General features: G+C 40.8%; 1 protein-coding gene across 1 annotated transcript in view; it reads left to right on the forward strand.

The window, feature by feature from the left end:
- Positions 1–24,112, forward strand: part of CHORDC1 (cysteine and histidine rich domain containing 1) — a 52,784-nt gene that overhangs the window by 19,518 nt on the left and 9,154 nt on the right. The window contains exons 5-10 of the mRNA XM_089656552.1: positions 617–720; positions 7,589–7,647; positions 7,881–7,951; positions 11,277–11,382; positions 19,715–19,834; positions 22,360–22,422. Of these exons, the coding sequence (XP_089512678.1) occupies positions 617–720; positions 7,589–7,647; positions 7,881–7,951; positions 11,277–11,382; positions 19,715–19,834; positions 22,360–22,422 (523 nt within the window). The remainder of the gene's footprint in view (positions 1–616; positions 721–7,588; positions 7,648–7,880; positions 7,952–11,276; positions 11,383–19,714; positions 19,835–22,359; positions 22,423–24,112) is intronic.

The following is a 24,112-nucleotide window of genomic DNA, read 5'->3' on the forward strand; positions in this document are numbered from 1 at the left end:
ACCCAATGTTAGAGGTGATTATTCTTCCAAAGCAAATCCACCTTGCACACTGGTACTGACTAATATTCCAGTGTTTCTCTTTCCCATACGTTTCTCTCCCTCAGTCTGCTAATGTGACCCCAATGATGGCAGAGAGGGGCAGAAGAGGGGAAAACAAGGAAGCTGTGTAGGTTTCGGATGTCCTCCTTATCAACCAATGACATCATTGGTTGTTAGGAGGCTGGAAGGTTGTAAGGGTGCACAATGAAAACCCATGGCTTTGTGCAACTAAAAGGCAGGCTTCATCCCCTAGCTTGTTCATATACAATATTTGGGGGGGGTTTAGGCATTTTTTCCAAGGAACTCCTGAAGGGCACCCTGGTTGAAAAAGGCTAGGCACAGCACAGAGGTTTTCTTTGCGCTCTTGGCTCTGATAAAGATTCAATGTTGCAGCTTTTTTAGAAGGTACATCTGCATATTGCTTCTGTTCGTTCCTGGGAAGTAATGTCTCAGCCATCAGTCTATGGAGTATAAAAACATGTGCATAACTCTTTGTTGGTAAGTTGCTTACTGTTTGTGTGATGCTGAACGTGGTATTCCGTTTTCTGGCTCCTTTTACTATGTAATGTCTTTACAGCGCAGACGAGCCTTTGACGCGTTTAGAGCTGAGGGTATCGTCTTCTTTGAAGCAAGCACTTGATAAACTGAAACTTTCCTCCAACGACACGAAGACAGAAACAGGTATGAAGTTTCTTTGTTTAAAGACCACTGTACCTCGACAGTCTTCAAAGACAAAATTGATTTCAAAGGGGCTTTTATCACACCGGATAATCAATTTTGTTTTCTAATGTATTTGGGCTCAAACTGGCTCCTTCAATTTTATTAGGATTTAAGCTGCAATTCCTGATTTACTATTTTTAATGCTTCCCTGCTGGTAAAATATGCTGGTTCAGTTCATGCATTCCAAAATGACATTCTGAATGGTAGTCTGAAAAAGCTTTTTTCATTGAAAGGAGAGGGTATCCAGTTATATTTACAGTAGGAACTTTTGTATTAAAGTAGAAATGAAGTTCTGCTGTAAGAAGCAGTGAGCAGGCAGGCTTTTATTGCAGAAGAGACACAAACTGTCTCTTCTGCAATAAAATGCTCCTATCTGCCTGCTTGCTGTTGTCTTCGGCGCTGTAAACTGAGCTGTGCATCTCAGCGTACAGTGCCAGGCTGGTCTCTACCAGGATGACTAACCCTATGCCCAGGAGTGACGCCATCCTCCACCAGCCAATGAAGAGACCTGAAGACCGGCACTCAGAAGAAGATGCCAGATAGGGACTGTCGGACAAATACCGTATTTTCTGGCGTATAAGGCGACTGGGTGTATAAGACGACCCCCTAATTTTACAGTTAAAACATAGGTTTTGGCCTATACTCGCTGTATAAGACTACCTCCCACTTCCGCGACACCAGTTTTTTTGTTTTGTTTTTTTTTTTTAAATAAATTTTTATTGAATTACATTTTTTGAACATCACATAAATGGAAGGCCAATCACAACAAGCCTGCTTGGATTGGCAAAGGTGGTAATAGACTGCCTCTCTGACTCTGGCCAATCTGAGCAGGCTTTTTACTAGAATACAGTGTATAAACATACCGTACATAATGTCCCCATTATTACATTTTAGAACACTGGATATGCTTGTAGATTCGGCTACATACAGAATATAAGATCGTATTTACCTTTTGAGGCCGCTGGATGTGCTCTATAATACTGTGGCTTCGGCTACAGAACGTCCCTGTGCTGACACTGTATGAACTGCGCTGAGCCAATCACGGCAAGCGGTGTATTCATAATTCGTATGCATAAAAAGCCTGCTCGGATTGGCTGAGTTAGAGAGGCAGTCTATTCAACCTTTGCCAATCCGAGCAGGCTTGCCATGATTGGCTCAGTGCGGGAGAGTGTCAGCACAGAGACGTTCTGAAGCCGAAGCTACATAGAGCTTCCAGCGGCACATCCAGCCGAAGATAAAGAAGCTACATCCAACGGGGTAAATTATTTGATTAAATAAATTAATTATTGGCAATCTTTCACTTGGGGATGTTGAAGATGTGCCCTCCATGTTACCTCAGCTCCCGGGATGGACAGTTTTCTGGTGTATACCCGGCGTATAATACGACCCCTGATTTTTGGGGGATTTTTTTTTAGTGTGAAAAGTCGTCTTATACGCTGGAAAATACGGTAAGTATTCACCTCTTTAGTTCCGCTTTATAGCAGATTTGTCATAAAAAAAAGAAAACATGCACGCTGTTAAAAAGTAATGAAATACTCTGAGCTGATCTGCAACAAAAAACTACTGAGCCAGTAGAGAGGCAGGGTGGATGTAAAAAAATAAAATTCCATACGTATCAGTTAAAAATTGAAGGTCTGCTGGTGTTCAATTTAGGGATCAAGGTTCTCAAAATTAGTAGCAGCAATACAGGTAAGGTCAGTCAGCAGAGTCTTCAGTGAAAATGAATTCAGATGTTGGCATCCACCGTGCAGAGCTGCTGGGGAGTCACTTGATATGGAGTGCTAAAGATATGTGGATTCTGACAGATGATTTTCTGTTTTGCAACTGCTTCCCCACCTATAACAGCAGTGCTCTCTGCAGTGTGATTCGTGAAGACACAGCTTGCTGTTCATAGTTACATAGTTAGTCTGGCTGAAAAAAGACAAAAGTCCATTCAGTTCAACCATAAAAAAAAAAAAAGTTATAATCCTATACCCACAGTTGATCCAGAGGAAGGCACAAAAAGGCCTCCTCCACCACTTCTGGTAATGAAATGACTCTTTTGGGGGAAAGGGGGGAGCAGGTATGTGATTTTGATAGGTACCCGCTTCCGCTTCGACTCTCTAATGGGACCATTCACAATGCGCAGATCAGCTTGCGCATGCACAGTGGGCACCCGGCTGCCACAAGGGGTCACAGCCGGGTGTCCACAATTAAAGTGTTCACCTTTTCCCAGAAACCTGCCTATACAGATAATGGGCTTCTGTGGATAAAAACAAACTGTGTGCCCCGGGTAAAGTTGAATAATGTCTTTGATGTAGGCCATTTATGTAAATCCTGAAGCCTGACTGGAATACTCCCAGGACAGGACGTTGCCAAGTGAGGCCTAGTCATTGCTACTCACCTCCACTCTCACAGGAGTGAGCTTTTTCTCTGAATCCAAAACCCTCACATGCACTTTCTCTCCCCTAATGCAGTAACTCTGAGCTCAGCGTCTGAGAGCTCACTCCTGTGATGGTGGAGGTGAGCAGTAATTACTAGGCCTCACATTGCAATGTCCTGAGCGTTTTTTCTAGTCAGGCTTCAGGAGGTAAGTAAATGGCCTCCATCTATAACAAGGGCATTATTCAACTTTAGTCAGAGCTGCACATTTTTGTTTTTATCTACAGACACCCCTTATCTTCATAGGCAACTTTTTGGTAAAGGTGAACTATCCCTTTTAAGCGGCCAAGAACAGAAGATGGGAGGTGAAAACATCTGAGGCGAGCACAGCGCTGGATCATGGGATAGGTAAGTGGCTGTCTTGTTAAAAGTCAGCAGCTACAAATTTGTAGGTGCTGACGTTTTATTTTTACACAGGAAATTGAAGCTCCTCTTTAATAACAATATATGGCGTATGTTATGGTTTGTTTGTTTTTTATATTGTAATTTTTTATTGCAGACTGAAGCCCAATTTTACACACATACAAATAAGGGTGTAAATACACCCACATCAACATATATGTACACAGAATAAAAAACAAGAACGAATAACCAGTTCAGACATAGGACAATAGCATGGCTAAATGGCAGGCAGCAGTAATTAATATAGTGATTAACAAAGCTTCAAGACAATCCAACTCATTTGCTATAAGAGGATTGATCCCATAGCTCCCAGACAGCTGCAAACTGGCCAGGGTAATTACCCGCTAAGTCAGTAAGATACTCCGATTTTACGTACAGCGGAAATTGTTTGCAAAAGAAAATTTAAAGTAGGTGTCTCAACAGATTTCCAGAATCACTGGTATGACGGCCGTTTAAAATACGTGTGCTTAATTTTTTAGAATGCTTAGGAACCCTTTAAAAGGGAGACCAAGGAGGTAGTGCAAAAGATCCAGGGGGAGGACAACATCAAGTACCCGTTTCAGCACCTCTCTAACCACCTCCCAATAGTCTCTAATCAGGGGACAAAACCAGAAAATATGAGCCATGGAGCCCTTATCCTTACGACCTCTCCAACTTTGACCATAAAGGCACGGGTTCATCGCATAAAGGACAACCGGTGTTTTATACCAATGCATCATTATTTTGGAAAGATTTTCTCCATATATCGCACATCTGGAAGTCTTGGCAGTGGAGTACCAGATTTGCCGCCAACAAGGCAGAGAGATCGGGATTTGAAGTTCTGTCGCCCACTTCTTCATATACTGATGGGAGATTTCTATCGATGAGTCTACATTAAGAATTGTCTATACAGGGAGGATATGAGACCTCAATGGGAGGGTTCCTTCATGGCTAAACATTCAAAATCTGTAGGGCACACTAAAGTCCGGGATCCATTCAAGGATTGGAAGAAATGGTGGAATTGCATGTAGGCGTAATGAGCAGAAAGCGATATCGCGGAGTGTTTTTTCCTAATTTCCTCGGGTGGGATAAACTGTCTGGGAGCTCTGGGTTGTAAAGAATATTCAACAATGGGGAAAAATCAGACATTAGCTGTCTGGATTTTTGTTTTGTTTTTAATTATGCTGACTTTAATACATGCAGAAGATTGGTGGTTTACTATTGTCCTAGAAATACAGAGTCCTGCCATGCACTCTTGATGTTTGAATTATTTTGGAGGAAACAATAGCAGCTTGCCTTATCACTGGTTCACCAAAGCTGGAGCTTGCTTCCTGCATCTATTTCTACAGTGCTGTATTTTCTAGACAAGTGGGTTTTGGCCTCCATTTTAGTTTATTATCTCCTCCATGGCGGACATATTTCTATGTGTTCGCCTCACTGCTTGACTAGCACAGTGTAGGACACATTGTTTTTGTTGCTGAACACGGTGCTGTTACTTCGACCTTGCTGCTTATGTGCCTATAAAAAGCAACAGGATATGATTACTGATCTGAGAAAAGAGATGGAAAAATACATTCTTTCCAGAGGCTCTTCAGCTTAATCCATTGGTGCAGTGGGCTGACCACGACAAGCCGATCTGACCAACGTCAGCACGGAGCAATGGACTGTTTTATTGATTTAAATAAGGTTGAATTACACAGTCTGGATACGGACCAGTTTTTTTATTTTCCATTACTGCTCCTGTGTGTTTGTATTTGTTTTGAATGAAAGGTTTTCTTTAGCAGAACTCCTAGTTTTTTAAATTATTTTTTATTGCATAAGCAGTGTTCATTAAAACATTTCTTTCTAAAAGAACAAAGTTTTTTTTTACATGCTGCTGAATGCCAACCACCTGTAGAGAAACCTGCCACTGATGTTATTTAGGAAACTGACATTTCTGGAAGTCTGAGGTATCTCAGCAGTGTTCAGTGGTTCCTCCTGATGACCTTCACTTAACTACGGGTGATGTCAGGGCTTCTTTCTCTGGTGCTCACAATGGTTAGTCTTGTACGTCTGCACTGAACGGCATTCACATAATGATGTCTGAGGGTTGTTCAATGCAACAGAGCTCAGAACCCAGAGTGACACGATTAACTCCTTGGGGATTATTATTATACAGTATTTATAAAGCGCCAATAGTTCGCTCAGCGCTGTACATTACAATGGGGGACAGAACAATAACAATACAATACAATGCAAAACATGAGGGGATGGGGATGTGTTCATTCAACGGTGAAGGATCTGGGTGTTCTGGTAGATTACAAGCTTAATCATAGCATGCAATGCCAAGCTGTGGTTTCCAAACTGAGCAAAATCCTCTTTTTATATTAACATTTATGGACTGCAGAGAGAGAGAGATATTTTTCCCTTGTACAAATCATTAATAATACCTTATCTGGAATATGCAGTTCAGTTATGGGTACCAATTCACAAAAAGAACATTGGGGAACTAGAGAGCGTGCAGAGGAGGGCAACCAAACTGATAAGAGGCATGGAGGAGCTCAGCTATGAGGAACTGAATTTATTCTTTCTTGAGAAGAGGAGATTAAGGGGGGATATGACCAACATGTATAAATACATCAGTGGTCCATATAGTGAACTTGGTGTAGAGTTATTCACTTTAAAGTGTTACTAAACCCAGGACCCTGCATTAACTATATCCTGTCTCCCACAGTACACTACATGGAAATGCAATTTTAGTAAATATAAACTGCTAAATACCTTTTCTCATCAGCAGTTAGAGCAGTCTTGTGACTTCTGTCATTGTCCAGCTGAACACTGGTTAAAGCTTGTAGGAGGAGTTTTCTTTCTGTTCCAGGAGGATACAGAACCTCTTACCTCTGTCTGGACAGTGCTGATTGTCCCTGTGCTGATCACCTGCACTCTCCCAAGAAAAAAAAAAAAAAGCAGTACACACCAAACTAAGCATGTGCAGAGTGTCTCCACACCACAGGTCTTATCAGGTGATAGGACTGGTGCACTGGAAGGTGGTCAGGATCAAACAGCATTTTTACACAGTGCAGAGGATTAACCCCTTAGGTTCCATACTGAGTATATCAAATATGCATTATTGCATATACAGACTGATTCTACTGTTTTGGGTTTAGTAACACTTTAAGGTCATCACAGAGGACAAGGGGGGCACGCTTTACCTCTCAGGAAAAGAGATTTAATCTCCAAGTACAGAAAGTCTTCTTCACAGAGCTGAAAATAGGGAATAGACTCCCTCAAGAGTGAGTTCTGACGAGATTAGTAGATTGTTTCAAGAAAGGCCTGTATTCTTTCCTAGATATACAGAATATCACTGGATACTAATATTTATAGGTAACGTTGATCCAGGGAATATCCGATTTGCCTCTTGGGGAATCGGGAAGAATTTTTTTTCTGCCACTGGGGCCAAATTGGATCATGCTTTTATTGAGGGCGTCTTTTGTCTTTGTTTTGAATCACCTGTGGGTATTGGATCATGTATATGGAGGTTGTCTATTTGTGTATGTGTTGTGTTTTTGTTTTTTTTGTTTTGTTTTTTATTCTGTTGGTTGAACTGAATGGACTTGTGTCTTTTATTTCAGCCAGATTAACTATGTAACCTGGGCTCAGAGGAAGGGACTTAAATGATTACCTGTCATTCAGCCACGAAGACTGGTGACATCTAGTGTTATAGTGGTGTTGCTGCTTGCGACAGCTCAGGGTTGAAAGGTGAATATCGCAGAAAAAGTAGTATATTGCAGCAAAAACTGCATTTTCTATTTTGAAAAGTGCTTGCCTGTGTATTTTAACTACTTAAAGTAAATCTATCACAAACTGACATACAGAACCTACCAAACTACCTATCAAACTGAGAAGTAAATCCAGAGACATGGACATCTTTAGGTACATGCAGATCTCGATGTTTCGTAGAGCCCCGAAAACATCTAGTGGATGCTAATTGGAACCAGATGATTTTCATTCATGAAAAAATGTACCAATGTCTCCTGTTTGTTTTTAGATGAGGACAACGGAGAGATCAAAATTGGAACTTTTTGTAAAAATGGTGGCTGCACAAAGGTACAAATAGATTTCTTAATTTAGACCGTTTTATACCATGTTATATCCATATATGTCTGCCATCTCCCTCTTCAATCCAATTATTTCACCTTCCCTTGTACAGCTTCTATCCAGTCCTGTCCTTTCATGCTTCAGCCTCTCTGTTGGGAAAGTGTCACACAATTACACCTTTTATGATGTTGAAGATGTCTCTTAGTGCACTTTTAAGCATTTCTTCATATTTTTCCCCTCAGACATTTGTTGGACCACAGAGTAATGACGAAGTATGTCAGTATCACGCTGGAGTGCCTATCTTCCATGAAGGGTATGTGTAATTGTGTGTTCATGATAGTCCTCATTATAGCCTCTTTTAGCCAATCTGTCCCAAAATAACTATTTTTTCCAATTTTAACTAATGTGTCCTCTGCACTGTATTATACTGTAGTAGCATCAGCTACATACAGTAAGCTGCTTCTCCACCATTCAGTCGAAGCCTTGTATTTTTATCAATGACTACAAAGCTTTCTGTGGCAAGGTGGAGAGGTGGGCGGATGATGTCATGATTTCCACCTCCACCAATCAAAGGAAGCCTTGTATTCATTGATAAAATTACAAGGTTACTCCTGAATAGTGGAGAAGCATTCAAGTCAACTGGATTCAGTTCCAGCAGCAGACAGGAAGTTGCTCCTGCTGCTTCCAGAACACCGTGCCATCCACTGAATGTAGCTGATGCTACTACAGTATAGTGCATCACACAACGCGTTTTTGTTAGTGATGGTAAATAATTTGTTGCTCCTTCTGTGAGATTGCAGCAGCATAATGATGTAACGATGGGGGAACATGTGGGCGCAGATTGCAGCACTATTTCACTTTTTTTTTTTTTCGCTTTTGTGACCATGTTATATTAACCATTAGCCGCCCGGCCTATAGCCATTTGGCGGCATCAAAAGCGCTTTAGCTTTCTGGGTGGCGTGCTCCCGCACATGCGCGGTTGCAGAGCCGCGCAGCGGCGCGATCTGTCACCGGCCGTGTACCTTGGACACGGCCGTGACACATCTGAGTACCGGCTCCCGTTGCCGGTACCATGTGACCTGCTGTGACCAATCACAGCAGGTCACATGACAGTTGTATACAATGGATGGCTTCATTCATGCCATCCATTGTATACTAGTGCCTAGCTGTGAATGGTCACAGCAGGTCACATGCACATGTCATGTGATTAGCTGTGGCCAAATCACAGCTAAGCACAAAAAAAAAAACCTGAATGAATCGATTTCATTCAGGTAAATGCTTTGCTTATAGCAAAGTAATTCTTTGCTATAAGCAAATTGTGTAAAAAAAAAAAAAAAAAAAAATACTGATCACTTCCCCAAAGTAGTACAATGTTACTATGGTAACATTGTACTACTTTGGTCATAGTAAAATATGAAAAAAAATCTTTAAAAAAATAAAAAAAATTTAATAAATTAAAAATAACAAAAAAAAAATATATTTTTTTTTTCATACTGTCACCAGTCAGTGTCCCTGATCACCGCCATGCCAGTTATATGATGATGCTGTACTGCACTGGTGACAGTATGTAAAAAAAAAAATAGTGAAAATAATTGTTTTAATTTTTTCATTTCACTATATCTGTACTATTCTGACATTCTTGGACCTCAAGAAATTAGATTGGCTGTCAGTACTTCAGGATTGATCAATTTTCAGATCTATACCATAGTTTGTGAACTCTATAACATTCCTACAAACTAAATAATACATCCTAATTTGGGTTATTTTCACCAAAGACATGTAGCAGAATACATCTTGGCCTAAATTTATGAACAACAATTATTTATTTGTAAACTTTTATAACAGAAACAAAGAAAAATGTGTGTTTTTTTTGAAAATTTTTGGTCTTTTTTTGTTAATTTAGCAAAAAATAAAAACCCCAGCGGTGATTAAATACCACCAAAAGAAAGCTCTAGTTGTGTGAAGAAAATGCTAAAATTTTAGTTTGGGTACAATGTTGTATGACTGCGCAATTGTCATTCAAAGTGTGAGAGCGCTGAAACGTGAAAAATGGCCTGGGCAGGAAGGTGTAAAATTGCCCGGTATTGAAATGGTTAGGCAGCTGTAACCGTGCAAGTGAAAAAAGTGTAATTTGAAATATTCTCAGATGAGAGATTACCAAATCATTAGATTGGTTTAAATTACCTAATTTGGGATGCCATCAGCCTTTTTTATGTTTTTGTCATTTTATAGAAGCAGTGTGGTACTTTTTTATTTTGTTAAAGAAGGGCCCCATCCTAAGAATTACTAAAGCAGCAGTCCGCAACTGCAGGCCAGATGTGGTCCTTTGCTTGCCTTTTTAGGCCTTTGGAGTGCTATTTCTCCTATTGGCACATTGTAGCCTTATTCAACCACAAGTGCTCAGTAGTTTTATTTACTTATTAACTTCCACTGACTACCAGCCATGGCACATTATTTAATGTATCTGACCACTGAACCTGAAGCATGTTTTACTCCTACTAGCTACATTTTTCTATTTGCTACACTTACTGACCAATGTCTAGCCCTCCTAAACTCTGAGGAACAGTAAACTGGTACATCACCCCCACAAGTTTGTGAAGCTTTTGTACAACTTCATGCAGGCTAGTTTCCCCAAAGTTAGTGGACCAGAAGTCTTGGCTTCCCATTGATGCCTCTAGGCCCTTCAGCATCAAGTGAGTGTTTTGAAAGATGCAAGAAAAGAGATGGGGACGGGGGGAACCGTGCTCGACTTTTGCTGTCACACTGTGTTTCTTTTAACTTGCTCCTCTTTAGTTGGAGTTGGTAAATGGGTCCCTTGAGCCACTTAAAAAATTGCATTTGCAATTTGCAAGGTCTCGTTTTATAGAAAGGCATTTCCTCCTTTCTATTGTTTTCGTACATGCTGAGAGTTAAAGTAGAACAATAGGCAAACATTTTCTTTATCATTTTGGATAGCCTAAGAGAGGGTTATAACCCCTCTGTTTTCCATTGTGGAGATTTCCCTTCACTTCCTGTCCCATAGCCAAGCAGGAAGTGAAAGGAAATCCTTGCAAATTAAGGGAATCCCTTGGGGGATCCCCAGGTCACCAGAACTGATGTCCCCATTGGAAGATTTCCCCTCTATTACTTTTCTGGGGACAACTCAATGTTTGGGAATTTCTTCAAATGTAATAGGTGTTATAATCCATCTCTACCCTATCCAAAACTAAAAAAAAAAAGTTTTGCCTTTAGTTGCACTTAGTTACCAAATTTTTTTTTTTTCCCCACTCAGAACTCCTGTGAGATCTCTATAACGAGTTCCCCACTTGTCACACCTGCTGTAGCGGTTATTGGCAGGTACCAACACTCACTAGTTGGTAGATATTTATCTGTTTTTCTGGAGATTGCGACAGGGAGTAGAAACATCCAAATCTCCAAGGTGGCCAGAAACCCTGTTGGAAATTATGGTAGGAAAGTCTAAATCTTAGTGTGTCCCTGACATGCAGTTGATTTAATAGGTGCCACCTTTACCTAAAAATATCAATTTCAAGTGCGCTGGCTGTTTATAAGTATCCTCTAGGTTCTGTGAGAGAAGGCAAGAAGGACCATTATGTTTTTTGCTGATTAGTTACATTTTTTTTTTCCTTGAAATTTGCTAGGATGAAATATTGGAGTTGCTGCAAGAGGAAAACGTCAGATTTTAATACGTTTTTATCGCAGGAAGGGTGCTCGAGGGGCTCACATTTGTGGATTAAAAAGAACGATGTAAGTTAAAAGGTTGAACCTCTTGTTACAATGTCTCCCTGTCTCCCTGTTTAATAGAAGCAAATATTGGCAGAAATTCATAGCGCTTTTGGAAGTGCCACTTTTATGTAATCTTGTACTGGTTAGGCCCCTTTCGCACTATGTGAATCCACTTGCTCAGTGGAGGATCTGTTTTCTGGTCCCCCGCTGAGCAGAGCGGGAGGATGTCAGGTCCACGTCTGTTCCGATTATGCAGAGCAAACAGGGACACAGCCCACTCTGCTCTATGGGGTGGTTGGGTGTAAACAGACCGGCTGTCCAATTACATCCGACTGCCCTCAGATCCGATCCACCTAGACGGAGGGGGACAAATCCACTTCCATTTCTTTTTGGGGCATCATATTGGGGGTAGATGAAAAGGGGGTCTGATCGTGTCTCCCTGAAAAACAGACAGGCGGACCTGATTGAATTGATAACGTGAAAGGGCCTACATCCAAATCTATCCAAGCCTGATGTTTTCTCTGTGTGTGGTGTTGGTTGAAGAGATTAGAAAATCTAACTGGGGAAAGTGTAGGGAACCATACTGGGCATAGAAGGGAGCTCTCTGCTTTGGCATTTTGCAGAATGCAGATGGTTTTCTATTGCCCTGGAATGTATAACTTAAAGTGATTCCAAAGGCTTAATTTTTTTGTTTTTAATAAACATGTCTATACTTACCTGCTGTGTGCCGTGATTTTGCACAGAGCAGCCTGGATCCTCCTCCTCTTCTCGGGTCCCCCGCCGGTGCTCTTGGCCCCTCCCTCCTGTTGGTTGCCCCCATAGCAAACAGCTCGCTATGGGGGCACCCGAGCATGAGCAGTCCCCAGCCACTGCTTTGTGTGTCAATTCACACATGGAGCTGTGACTCGGCCCCGCTCCCTCTCTCTTCTCATTGGCTTTGATTGGCAACAGCGGAAGCCAATGGCTCCTGCTGCTGTGCCAGCCAATGAGAAGAGGGGGTCCTGGGATAGCTGTGACTCCAGTGCACATCGCTGGATAGAGAGAGGGGGCTTGGGTGAGTATTAGGAAGGACTGGGGGGATGCTGCACACCGTTTTTTTTACCTTCATGCATAGAATGCATGAAGGTAAAAAACCTTGAGCCTTTGCAACCACTTTAAAGTGGTTGTAAACCCTTACATATACCTATTCAAGTATCTGACCTCAGGTGATACACTAAGATGAAACAAATCCTCCCTCAGAAGTTGTACTTGTCTATCTGCAGCCTTCTCTTCTCTACATCTGTTCAAAGTGCTGGATTTATCATGCTTGCCTGAGAATTCAGAAAAAAGGGGCAGAGAGCTGAAGTTACAATCTGAGAACTGATTGGAGGGAAGGGACATCCTCCCCCTTCACACAGTTCACAGGAACAGAGCGGAGGATGTCAGTCTGCTGGAGGTCCCTCCCTGTTACCATTCTTCTCTTGGTGTCAGGAAAATGTGTCAGCGCTGATTCATGCTGTGATGGCAGAGGAATGATGCAGCAGGCAGGAATGACACTTGGTGCTCTTAATTGAAACAAGTACACACTGTAGCGGAATATGCTATGCTGTAGCGGAATACGAAGGTCCGGAAAGCTTGTACATACATGGCCCTAAGCGCGGCTACCATGGATTTTGACATGCCTGTAGATGGGCTGCACGCTGTACCTGTGCAGTGAAACGCCAGGAGGGGTAAACTGCTTCTAAGTGTCCCTGTGTGCAAGGCGCTTGTAAGTGTATCTGCACTGTTAGTCTCCCTGCAAAGTCCCATAAATATTGAAATGATTCTGCCAGTGATTTTTCCTGTGATGGTGACAACACTCTTGTACTGCTCTTGAATTCAGAGCAACGTTGTCATCCCCATAGAGGCTGTACCTGGCTGCACTACAGTGGGATGAGAAGACTTTGCAGTGAATCACTACTAAATTCACCAACTTGAATCTTCTTGATTGAAAGCTCACCTCACCTAGCTCACTGCTCTTAACATGGACAACGCAAATAAAAGAAAATTTGTCTCTGGCAAATTAAAGCTTTTTTTTTTTTCTTTGTGATTAGTGCATCATTTTATTTGGAACCATTTGTGCAGGTCTGGGGAGCGGAAGTAGTCTTTCCCCCCCCCCCCCCCCCCCTTCCCTCCCTGTAGTCTTCTGGGACACATGACAGGTCCCAGAAGACTGAGGCCATTCACAAAACGCGGCGCTTCTCACGCATGCGCAGTGGGCTCCCGGCTGTGAAGCCACAAGCTGTCACAGCCGGGTGCCCACACTGAAGATGCCGGTGCCAGGGAGAGAAGACAGCCGGTGAAATCAGCGGTGGTGAAGACACCGCTGGACCAAGGGACAGGTAAGTGGCTGCATTTTTTTTAAAAGTCAGCAGCTACAGTTTTTGTAGCTGCTGACTTTTATTTATTTTTTTAGGTGGAACTCTGCTTTAATCTGACTTGTGATGAGAAAGTAATGTAGTAAAGCTCTGGGAACTTGTCCCACACTATAAGAGGTGTTCTCTGGAATCAGACTTCAGATGATTGCACAGAATACAAATTCATTTCAACAGATTTGCTGTGTTTTCTGACTATTGTTTGCTGTTCATGCATACATGTATATGGTTACCTGGAATCACTCTTTAAAGTGTCAGCTGCAAGGTGAACTAATATTGTCCAGAACACAAAGGGCTTGTGCATTCTTCCTTGAATATTAGTGTGCTTTGTGTATTTCTTCCAGATCTGTGCTGTAATCCAGTGTGAAACCTCTGTGCAGGATCCCTTTGTAATAAGGACTGATCACTGCTGCTTTCTCTCCATGTGCAGGGTGGCTGGTCTGGTCGCTGCTCCCTCCTGTAGTTTTTTTTGCAGGCAACCTGTAGTGGGCAGGGTCTGCTGGATCCCTCCTACTGCTTTGCTTATTGCAGCGTTTTTCAACCACTGTGCCGCGGCACACTAGTGTGCCGTGAGATATTGTCTGGTGTGCCGTGGGAAAAATTCCAATTTCATCTGTAACATGTGGCTTCGGCTCACAAATAGACCAATCATTAGAATCTAATGATTCAGTGGTCGGCAAGCCGCGGCTCGCGAGCCACATGCGGCTCTTTACCCAGTCTAATGCGGCTCTTCTGTGTGCCGGGCGCCTGCTCCCCTCCCTCCTCTCGGTCGGCCGCTCCCCTGCCTCCTCTCGGTTGGCAGCCCCAAAAGTCCGCGCGGACCTTTTAATCCGGCTTGCGGATGTGGCTGTCAGGATGTGTGTAGGCGGGGCAGCGTGCCGAACGTGAGGGGAGGGGAGCTAGGCTCCTCTCACAGTCCGCCCTGAAGACCCGAACGGCGCGGGAAGACAGCGAGAGGAACGCAAAAGGTAAGTGAATTGACACGGGGGACTTGGCTTACTAGAAGGGGGGGGGGGAATAGTACTGTGGGGGATGAAATACTATATGAGGGATGAATTACTTTATGAGGGATGAAATACTATATGGGGGGATGAAATACTATATGGGGGATGAATTACTATATCAGGGATGAATTACTATATGAGGGATGAAATACTATATGGGGGGATGAAATACTATATGGGGGGATGAAATACTATATGGGGGGATGAATTACTATATGAGGGATGAAATACTATATGGGGGGATGAAATACTATATGAGGGATGAAATACTATATGGGGGATGAATTACTATATGAGGGATGAATTACTGTATGAGGGATGAAATACTATATGGGGGGATGAAATACTATATGAGGGATGAAATACTATATGAGGGGATGAAATACTATATGGGGGGATGAAATACTATATGGGGGATGAAATACTATATGAGGGATGAAATACTATATGAGGGATGAAATACTATATGAGGGATGAATTACTATATGAGGGATGAAATACTATATGGGGGGATGAAATACTATATGGGGGGATGAAATACTATATGGGGGGATGAAATACTATATGAGGGATGAATTACTATATGAGGGATGAAATACTATATGGGGGGATGAAATACTATATGGGGGGATGAAATACTATATGAGGGATGAATTACTATATGGGGGGATGAAATACTATATGAGGGATGAATTACTATATGAGGGATGAAATACTATATGAGGGATGAAATACTATATGGGGGGATGAAATACTATATGAGGGATGAAATACTATATGGGGGGATGAAATACTATATGAGGGATGAAATACTATATGAGGGATGAATTACTATATGGGGGATGAAATACTATATGAGGGATGAAATACTATATGGGGGATGAAATACTATATGGGGGATGAAATACTATACGGGGGATGAAATACTATACGGGGGATGAAATACTATACGAGGGATGAAATACTATACGGGGGATGAATTGCTATGGGGGATGAATTACTATATGGGGGATGAATTACTATGGGGGATGAATTACTATATGGAGGATGAATTACTATATGGGGGATGAATTACTATATGGGGGATGAATTACTATATGGGGGATGAATTACTATGGGGGATGAATTACACTATGGGGGATGAATTACACTATGGGGGATGAATTACTATATGGGGGATGAATTACTATGGGGGATGAATTACTATATGGGGGATGAATTACTATATGGGGGATTAATTACTATGGGGGATGAATTACTATATGGGGGATTAATTACTATGGGGGATGAATTACTATGGGGGATGAATTACTATATGGGGGATTAATTACTATGGGGGATGAATTACTATGGGGGATGAATTACTATATGGAGGATGAATTACTATGGGGGATGAATTACTATATGGGGGATTAATTACTATGGGGGATGAATTACTATATGGGGGATTAATTACTATGCTTACTATGGGGGAATATTACTATACTTACTATGGATGACACATACACATCATTCATCTACTCTTGGTCCGGCCCCCGGGTCCAATTATAAAATACTTTATTATTTCATAATAAAGTAATTATAAAATAATTTCTTTGTGTTTGATTCCTATTCAAGAGAATTACTTTATATATAGTCAATATAGGCACAGAGGTAAATTTTTTTAACATTTTCTAATGGTGGTGTGCCTCGTGATTTTTTTCATGAAAAAAGTGTGCCTTTGCACAAAAAAGGTTGAAAAACACTGGCTTATTGCACAGACTATGATCAGCATAGTGATTTCACTGCGACGTTTACAAGCTAATGACTGGGTTTGCGAAGGAATGTGGTGCGCACAAAGTGGAGTCTCATCGTTTGTGGCTATTGAGTAATGTATTTGTGCCCAGAGTTCAGCTTTAAATTTAAAAAGAAAAATTGCTGCTCCAACTTGGCTGGAATGCTAAGCATTTTTGACAGGTGGTTTCAAAGCTTACATGTCCATCCTGACTCCTAATGCATTCCAACATATCACTGTGTTGGACTAATTGTAATATGTGGGAGACAGGTGGCTTGGGCAAGCTTTAACACTACCAGGAAGTGTAAGGACTTTACCTAATTGGAATGACTTTGTGTATGGGGGTGTAGGGATTAAAAAAATAATAAATAAAGGCTGTCACTTTTATTTTAAGCTACACATCCTTTTTAAATCCTATTCCTATATTTCTTGCAAAGCCATGAGTTGTATACAAGACTTTGTGTCTGCATGCCAGAGACTGGAGAGCTTGAAAGTCATTATCCATAGAAATAATAATAAAAATGTGAAAAATATACAAATCACAAATAAATAATAAATAATAATAATAATATAATAATATTATTTGTGATTTGTATATTTTTCACATTTTTATTATTATTTTGAGTTTTTTTAATAATAGCATCCAGTGAGTGTATTTCCTTTCTTTATTACATTGGTGCAATGATGTTGGTATAATAGAAGTGTTTGTATTTATTGGAACATTTCTTTGGTAACTAACTTTTTAGTCATTATCCATAGAAGCATACCTAAATTTCAAATCAATTTTAATGTCCTTCGATGTGGTGGCTGTATTAGTTTCTTTTTTTCCAGGCTTTTTCCTGTATCTTCAGATGTTGAAGCTGCATATCACACACTTGTGCCTTTTATGTCTACACTCACTTCTCCAGGCTGTCTATGGAGGGAGCTATGGTTAGCCCACGGCTTGGACTTGGACAAACATGTCTGCCATTTTTCAACTCTACTAGATGGTGGATTGATGGGACTAGAATTTTACATAGTTTTTGCTTTCTTTTCAGCTCACAGCAAGTGACAAAGCTCTTGCATTTCTGGCAAGATCAACAGGTTTTTTCTGTACTTGCTAAAAATGTTTGCTTGAAAAGTGAGAATTCATGCAACCACCACATCTAAGGACTGGTAATATGCAATTTATTATATTTTTTGTTTGGTGGTTTAGATACATTTTAACCCTTTTACCATGAACGTCATAGACCAGTGGCGGGGGGGGGGTTTACATGCACAGATGGCAACTGCAGCCACTGGAACTGTACTTCCATTTGACAATCAGCTTGTCAAATTTACACAATCTGGCAGCTGTGCATCTCCCGGTTCACTTCCACACCCATCTGTAAGTGTAAGGTCCCCCTACCTTCCCCAGGTGTGAAGTCTCATTAAAGAAAACCTGTCATGTGATAAATATATTAGTAGAAAACATTAAAAATTAAAGGTGCACCCAAGCACTTAACCCCCTCCCCGAAATTTTTTTTTGATACCACCTCCCACATACATGCATCACACAAATGTTAACCACGATACATGTTGCATATTGCCATGCATGCTGGGGTGAGAACAGTAATGCTTGGCTCATTGTTCATAGCTAACTCTAAGCTGATGACCTGTAGGCATGTTTAAACAGTTGTTTATGGAAAATATAGGGTGCCCAAGTTTGTTGCTGTTTCACAGGTGCATATAATTTTAAACCTTGATGTTTGTGTGTCCTAAATAACTTTTTTACTGAAATTTTGAGTTTCATAAACCGTTACACTAATATCATGTAACATAAATTATTGGAAGCACCACTATTTTATTCTCCAGGGTGTCTGATTTCAGAAAATATATCCTATTTGGGGGTTGTAAGTAGTTTTCAGAACTAATAAGCCATAAAACAATAAATGCAGCGCTAATAAGTATAAAACACATTCATGTGAATAAATAGGACAATAAAAATAAATAAAATAGGCAGGTAAAAATGAATGATTGAAAGTCAAGCCTCATGAAGTGCAAGAAGGCGTGAGTAATGTGAAAAAGTCAATAAAGTTAATAGTAAGATAATCGTGACTCCTGTGATGGTAGAAGTAGGTGTAGATTGCACTAATCAGATAGCAAAAGTGCTTGCACATGGAGTAAATAAGACCCACTCCTGGTTCTCTGGATCTGGAACACTTGTAGTGGTGGTGGTCATCTGTATAACAGCCACATGGTGTCGTGCATCATGAATCCAGGGACAATGTCAAGCAGTACCAATATCAGCCACCAGGAGGATCATCCAAGATACAAGACATCAATAAGGCAGGAGTCAGGAAGCACCTTCTGCCCTGCCCTGCCCTTTGATAATGTGTCTTGTACACGAAACACGTCAGGGAGGTGCCCTTTATCTGCTATACCAGACCACATGGCCTGTAACAGACGGCCGGCGGCCATTTTTGGAATCTCATTGTAAGTGTGTTTTTATGTTATGTGCATTTCTACCATTAAAATATATACTACACTGTCAGAGGCTTTGTCTGGGGCTCCCCTTCTTCTGCATTGGAGCCCCCCTTTTCAGAAGGTGGTTCCTGACTCCTGCCTTATTGATGTCTGGTATCTTGGATGATCCTCCTGGTGGCTGATATTGGTACTGCTTGAAGTTGTCCCTGGATTCATGATGCACGACACCATGTGGCTGTTATACAGATGACCACCACCACTACAAGTGTTCCAGATCCAGAGTACCAGGAGTGGGTCTTATTTACTCCATGCGCAAGCACTTCTGCTATCTGATTAGTGCAATCTACACCTATTTCCACCATCACAGGAGTCACGATTATCTTACTATTAACTTTATTGACTTTTTCACATTACTCACGCCGCCTTGCACTTCATGAGGCTTGACTTTCAATCATTCATTTTTACTTGCCTATTTTATTTATTTGTATTGTCCTATTTATTCACATGAATGTGTTTTATACTTATTAGCGCTGCATTTGTTTTATGGCTTATTTTTGAGGTTTTAGAGGTTACCTTTTTATGCTAGCAGCTAGTCCTTTCTTATTCACTTACACAGCGCTTGATTTTTATTTGACATTTAGTTTTCAGAACTAAAATGATTTTCAACTTCAAAAACCATTCCGACAGTGACTAATATGTGACGTAAAAAAATCTAACATGTTTGTTTATTTTTTCAGGGTAAAAAGGTTGTCCCATGTCGGCATGACTGGCATCAGACAGGTGGAGGTGTCACCATCTCAATCTATGCAAAGAATTCTGTTCCTGAGCTCAGCTATGTAGAGGCCAATAGCACTGTGGTAGGTTTCAGCAATGGTTATCTCACTGTGGTTGGCTGTAACCCCTCAGTAGCTATGTGAACAATAATTACATGTTGTACAGAAAAGGTGTGTGGCGTTCATTGAAGAGATTTTCCAAGTATGTGATTAAAAGTCATTTAATCCTATTACTGAACATGTGAAAGATGCAGTTGACCTATGCCAAGGCTTTCAAGTTGTGGTTTGAAATAGATGGCTCTATAACTTTGGAATGTATATGTGCTGTAATCCAGTATTTCTGAACACAGTTGAGTCAGGAGCAAAAATGATTTGCATAGCCCTGGCAATTCTCCTAAAATGAGGAATAAACCCCTTATTTCTTGGATTTGCAAAAGTTAAGTGTTTATCATTTTGGCACATGCTTACTGCCTTTGTTTCCTTGGTGTGGTCAACGTGTATATAGTATTCTTGCATTATTCATTTGATACTTGTCCCTGACAGCTCCTGTCCCCTCATGTGATCACAAGTAGTTTCCTTTAATGTGATAGCTATGTCAGCTATGATCTTGATGGAAGGTTTGTTCACAAAATAATCCTCTAGTATGCAGATGGTACTGTGCCTCTAGGCAGTCCTGTGACACATTTAAATATAGTATTAAAAATTGTATATGTAAAAAAAACCCTTGTGTCCTTAAAGTGTTACTAAACCCACAACAGTAAGATCAGTCTGTATATGCAGTAAAGCATGCTTGTACACTCACTGTTGAACCTAAGGGGTTAAGCCTCTGCATTGTTTAAAAATGCTGTTTGATCCTGACTTCTCTGATCCTCCCCCTCTTCCAGTGTCTCCCTCTTATCTACTGAAAAGACATCTCGTGTGGCAACGCTGCACAAGCTCAGTTTGGTGTGTATTGCTAGAGAGGTTTTTTTTTTTTTTTTTTTCTCCCTTGCTAGCGTGCATGTGATCAGTATAGGGCCTATCAGTACTGTCAAGGCAGGCCAGGGGTTTTGCATCCTCCTAGAGCAGAAAGAAAACCCTTCTACAAGCTTTAACCAGTGCTCTGCTGGACACTTCTAAAAGTCACAGGACTGCTCTAACTGCTGATGAGAAAAGTTATTTAGCAGTCTATATTTACTAACATAATTGCACTTCCATGTTGTGTGTACTGTGGGAGACCAGATACTGAATGTAGGGTCCTGGGTTTAGTAACACTTTAAGGAGGAATTCCAGATATGGATATTTTTACATATTTACATTTTGTCCAGCATTTTGTTTTTTATATTGCATTGTCCTGGTTTAGGTATAGGATAGGGTGTTGGCTACTTATATCATTATTCCTTCACTCTTGGCAGCGCAGGAGGATCTCCACTTACTATTTTTTTCATTTGCTATAATACTCCAGTAGCCAAAATGAAGACCGGGGGAAATTCAGTGGCATAACATTTGAGGGCTATAAAATGAGCACCCTAAATAAAAAACAAGTGCAGCAACTATAAAAAACAAAACTGGACCAACCAAACTAGGACTAGGTACCACATCAATACAAATCTGTGGGGTCCACAAAGCACTATGAAGTGGGGGAAACACTAACCTGAAGGTACATAAACAGGTGTGTACTAGCAAGTCATCACTCATAAAAAAAAAACAGTGAAAAATGTTAGTGCTAAACAGATGGCAGGGCATATCATTTGTAGCAGCCTAACAAAATCCATCATTCAAAAAATGAAAAACAATGCACTAGGTATATAGAAAGCACCCAGCTAACCATGGTGGAGATCGGCGTGCTAGGTTACGCTCCTCTGTCCAGCCAGTTTACAACCACAGAAGGATTATCAAAAAACTGGGTAGTGCCATTGGCGATGACCTTCAATTTAGCAGGTTACAGCATGAAGTATTGGACACTGAGGATGCACAGCCTCTTCGTAATGTCCAGGAATTTTGCCTGTTGTCGCTGGACCTCAGCAGAAAAGACAGGAAACGGGAATTCGCACATTGTCCGCAGACAAGTTTGGCATTGTTCTAGCTTTAGCCAGGATTGCATCTTTATGGAGGCCTCGCTGGAAACATATGGGCTAACATGTTAGATTTTACACCGTGTATACGGGTGTACCATGTTACAAAAGGTGAACTTATCCTTTAATTCAAAGGTTCCTCTGTGTTGTAAAGGTTGAGGGAGGCTGTTCTAGAGGTATACCACAGGTATGATATATGCATTGGTCCAGGCTGGACCAATGTACTCTAACTATGTAACAGTATCCATACCTGGAATCAATTTTAAAAATTTCTGACAAATTGTTACCTATGCAAATGCAATATTAGTTATCGTCAGTAACCAACTCATGATGACACTACTTAATTAGCCAGGTCATCAAGGCAATAACGGACCCTGGTCTAGAAAGGGTTAATGTTTGCTTGAATTGGTCTGTTCTCTCGCCTTACGTTGTAAAATGAAAGAACATCTCACTACATTTGATTAAGTCACATTAGATAAGATAAACTATTGTTTGGGCCAGCACATTAACCATTACTATGACATTTTGCTAGCATGTGCCTTTATTTTCTTCCAGGTCAACATTCACATAGTGTTTGATGGTGAGAAAGAATTCCAGCAGCATCTACAGTTATGGGGAGTAAGTATTGTTCCTTAGCTTTGTTGTGCTCCTTTTTAGCTTTTTCTAGCCGATTTAGTATAACGCAGCAAGGTCACCACCATCAACATCTGACTGAATTGTACACAATCAGCAGCAAATTATGTCATCTCATTAAAGTAGAACTTTAAATAAATAAAAAAACTTAAGCAGAATCTAAATATGGAATATATGTTTGCTAAAGCTCATTTAAAAATCTCCAAATTTCTAGCAGATTGGTCACCCTGGCTAAATGATCTCTCCAGTGACCCTCATCACCCATCTGAGCACCCCCATCTGTGATTATATTATGACAATACTTGGCTTGAATTGCTTCAACGTACCTTATGTAGGTCTCTTTTTTTTTTTTTTTTTTTTTCTTTCTATCTTTGGTTGACACCCTGGTCAGGATGCATGCCATCTCTCACTGGTGTGCATCCTGTATATATGACCTATAGTGTGTTACCTGAATGCCATCTGCTCAGAAATATAATTACAGCAGTTCTAAATGCTTTTATTACTCTGGATCACCTTTTTGTTGAAATCAATAAAATTTTTAAGTGGGGGAAAAAAAAATGTAAAAAAGTTGGACAGCCAGAATTTTTAATGTAGGACATACGGTTTCTTGTCTGCATTAAAGATTCTTAACTGCCTGTCCATTGCTGTACACTGAGCTGCGCATGCGCACCTCAGTGCCTAATTTTGGATTAGACCAGATGACTGCACTCACGCGTATGCATGGAAGGGATGTTGCCTCAGCCCAGCCAATTAAAACGGCAGAAGTATGGGGAGAAGTTCCCCATACCAGTGGTCACTTTTTAAAAACACAGCGGCCATGCTGTGAAGCGCCGTGGTAGTTCATTGAATCTTCCTGTCAGTATATCTGCTTGCCCATACATCTCATACAGGCAAGCAGATATACTGACAATCTGCAGGAGACCTGCATGTCACCTGCGATCTGCTGATCGCTGGTGCCATGGTTTACATGCTCCTGCATCCAAAAATATTACCTGCAAAAGGTGAACTTATCCTTTTAAAACATATATAACCAGCTGCTGCTAACACAAATTTGTGTTCCCACAAATTAAATAGATGCTAAAATTTGTACTAGTGTAGCGCTGCTGGTACAAATCAAACCATGCTGGAAACTTCATTACTGTGTGTACATGCATAAACCAGTATATAACACCACATATAAATACTGATATATAGAACCACATGATAAAAAAATATAGAATCCTAAAATAAATAAAATGCTGTGTAAATAATGTGAAATCCGTTCATAAATGTGCAACAATCCTCCAGATAAGTCTCTTCAATAATCTCTGCTTCATAATATTACCTCAGTATTCCATTGATTATTAATAAAATAGACATGTATCAATCAGACACTATGGATTCTTAGCTTCTTAAGAAAGGACCACTTCAGCCTCCTGTCCACTAAGGACTCTAGATGCTCTTCACAGTATCTCCAAGGATTACAGTGTGCAGCCCCTTTAAGATTCCTCAGCACTTATGCTGCCATTATACCTTGCTCACATTGGATAAAGCAAAGACAGTGGGCTCCCATAGTGTAGTATTTATATAAAATAGCCAATTTTTATCATTTGCACTCACATAAAGAATATAACGAGAAATTGCATAAAAACCATGAAAGAAACCAGATGCTGGGCTTCCTATTATGCCGCTTCCG

The sequence above is a fragment of the Staurois parvus genome, unplaced genomic scaffold, assembly GCF_062004578.1.
Source record: "Staurois parvus isolate SC_StPar_1 unplaced genomic scaffold, SC_StPar_1.0 ptg000027l, whole genome shotgun sequence".
Lineage (NCBI taxonomy): Eukaryota > Metazoa > Chordata > Amphibia > Anura > Ranidae > Staurois > Staurois parvus.